The sequence below is a fragment of the Tarenaya hassleriana genome, unplaced genomic scaffold (genome assembly GCF_000463585.1).
Source record: "Tarenaya hassleriana unplaced genomic scaffold, ASM46358v1 Cleome8, whole genome shotgun sequence".
Lineage (NCBI taxonomy): Eukaryota > Viridiplantae > Streptophyta > Magnoliopsida > Brassicales > Cleomaceae > Tarenaya > Tarenaya hassleriana.
The window spans coordinates 2,019,044-2,021,381 of NW_010970490.1; the positions used below are offsets into that span (position 1 = coordinate 2,019,044).

General features: G+C 35.2%; 1 protein-coding gene across 2 annotated transcripts in view; it reads right to left on the reverse strand.

Annotated features, from left to right (window-relative positions):
- The window catches only part of LOC104802476 (T-complex protein 1 subunit alpha-like), a 4,838-nt gene extending 4,196 nt beyond the window's left edge, over positions 1-642 (reverse strand). Inside the window, exons 1-3 of one of the 2 annotated variants that reach the window (XM_010526107.2) lie at positions 558-642; positions 368-442; positions 100-164 (exon numbers count right to left, since the gene is read on the reverse strand). In XM_010526107.2, coding sequence (XP_010524409.1) covers positions 100-164; positions 368-440 — 138 coding nt within the window. In that variant the 5' untranslated portion in view covers positions 441-442; positions 558-642. Of the gene's footprint in view, positions 1-99; positions 165-367 lie in introns of both variants that reach the window. The other variant, XM_010526108.2, reaches the window with a different exon arrangement.
- Between the last annotated feature and the right edge of the window lie 1,696 nt (positions 643-2,338).

The following is a 2,338-nucleotide window of genomic DNA, read 5'->3' on the forward strand; positions in this document are numbered from 1 at the left end:
GGAATGCCGTAGAGGCAAGATCTGCTTCGGATGTAAAGTAGAAACCAAGGATTGTACAATAAAAGCTTGTATAGTAGACGATGTGGATGTAACACATACCTTGTCGAGTCCGACAGGACCCAGTGAGGTCTTGACAATGTTGGCAACCGCTTGGCAAGCCACCACTGCAATAGCGAAATCAAAGACGGATCAATACACAGCAAAATTCACACCTGAGACCAGATTCCTGGACAAGACAACGTCAAAAGAAAAACGCTAGAACTCCAAACGGAACTGCGATTTCCGAGGAACAAAGAACAACAAGAAACGGTAAGCAGAAGCCAAGAAAGCAAGATAACATGGGGAAGTGAGACAGAGACAAAAGTACCGTTCTGAGTACGAACATCTTGGCCGGATTGCCTTTCGCCGGAAATATCCGGATTCTGGGCAGAGATCGACATTTCTGTTCACAGCACGAACAGCGAATGAGAAAAAATGGCGAGAAACGGAGCACTGGATCGGAGATTTGAGAGCTCAAAGGAACAAAAAGAGCAGAGCACTCGAAACTTTGCGCTTACACTGACGAGGGGAGAATGTTTCTTGAACGCTCAAAGGACGCTGTCCGATTTTGTGATGGGAGAAAATGGACTGCGGGTTTAAAACAAATCGCTGAATGAAGGGTATGAGCTAAACGGCGGCGTTTCATTCGCTTTCGCTTTCTTAACATATTGAATTGGGCTGATAAGATATTGAGCCCATTTATTATTAAGGCTCCTTTATAATGTCTATTTGGGTCTAACGGGCAAACCGAAAACTGCATTCATTGAAATTTTGGACCGAGTTTTTATAATCCAAATTATTTATATACTAAGTCCAACACATAAAAGCCCATAGGTTTCGCGGGCTAGCCCGAGTGGCCCGCATTGTTTTCCTATTTTTCAATTTTATATTTATAATCGTGTAAAAAAATGTTAGATTATTCTAATATGTTAGATGTCCATTACGGTGTCACATAATATATTTATTATTTACAATCAATTCAATGCTCATGAATTGATATACTTTTTTTTATCCGTAATATGAATTAAGATCGGCAATATATAGTAAGAGATCTCTTGCCGTCGAGATCGAGATAACGTTATGTGAGTGAGCAGTCAATTTCGGATTTGGCTGGAATAATTATCCAAAACTCAGAATTTATCATCAAATTTAAGTCCTATATAAAAACGTGTGTTTAATATTGTAATGACCCAGTTGGAATGATTTCGTTAATTTGTTATTGTAGTTGGTCCACAAGAATACATCTTCTTCTTTACCCAAAAAAAAAAAAGAATACTTCTTTAAATAAAAATGTACGCCATTCGAATTACACATCATAGCATTTATGATTAAATGTTAAAAAGATAATTCCAGAAAATGATCCCAATACATGGTTTCTATAAACTTGGTAAAAATATCTGAAATTTTTTTAACTTATAATTTGCTATAATATTAATTTCTAAATTTGGAACTTATATTTTTGAACACAGTAATTTCTGAACTTGTATTTTTTTAATACAATAATTCTTAAATTTTTATTTTTCAATAAAATAATTCATACATTTTGTTTTGGTCAATTAATGGTATGGACGATTATAAAATTATTAAATAAATTTAAGAATTACTGTGTTCAAAAATACAAGTTCGGAAATAAATAGGTGCACCTACAAATTCATTAATTAATATTACACCGAATTACAAGTTCAAGAATTTTCAGTTATTTTTCCTTTACCACGCATCCATGGCCCTATATATATACATATACACACACATACGTGTGCATAATCATTCATATACATACATCGTACATAGATAACTGTATGTGTTGTGCATGGTGAGCTGATTTGTCATGCAAGTAGTTGGGAAATACCACGTGGACGGTGGAGATTCTCGCAGGAACGGAATGTGGATTTGAGAGTGACTTGATGATAAAGACATAAAACGTAGGCCATGACGCCTCATTTATGGACGATTTCGAACCAAATGGTCCCAAAGCCAATCGACTACACACATTATATATATATATGTATGTATATATACAGAGAATGTGGTTGACGTACGTGGAATTGTTCGCACCATGGATGAATTTATATTTTTTTTTTGGTTATGCACCATGGATGAATACTACTCTTCTCACACTATTCAACGTATCTGAATAACCATACGGGCTTACAATAATCGCAATAGTATATACAGTATTTCCAAATATCACATTCATACGTGGACACAAAAAAAAAATACATGATTGGATATACTTTGGACATATGTGTATAATGTAGTGATGAGAAAAGACAACAAATTGACTTTGGACAATCCTGCT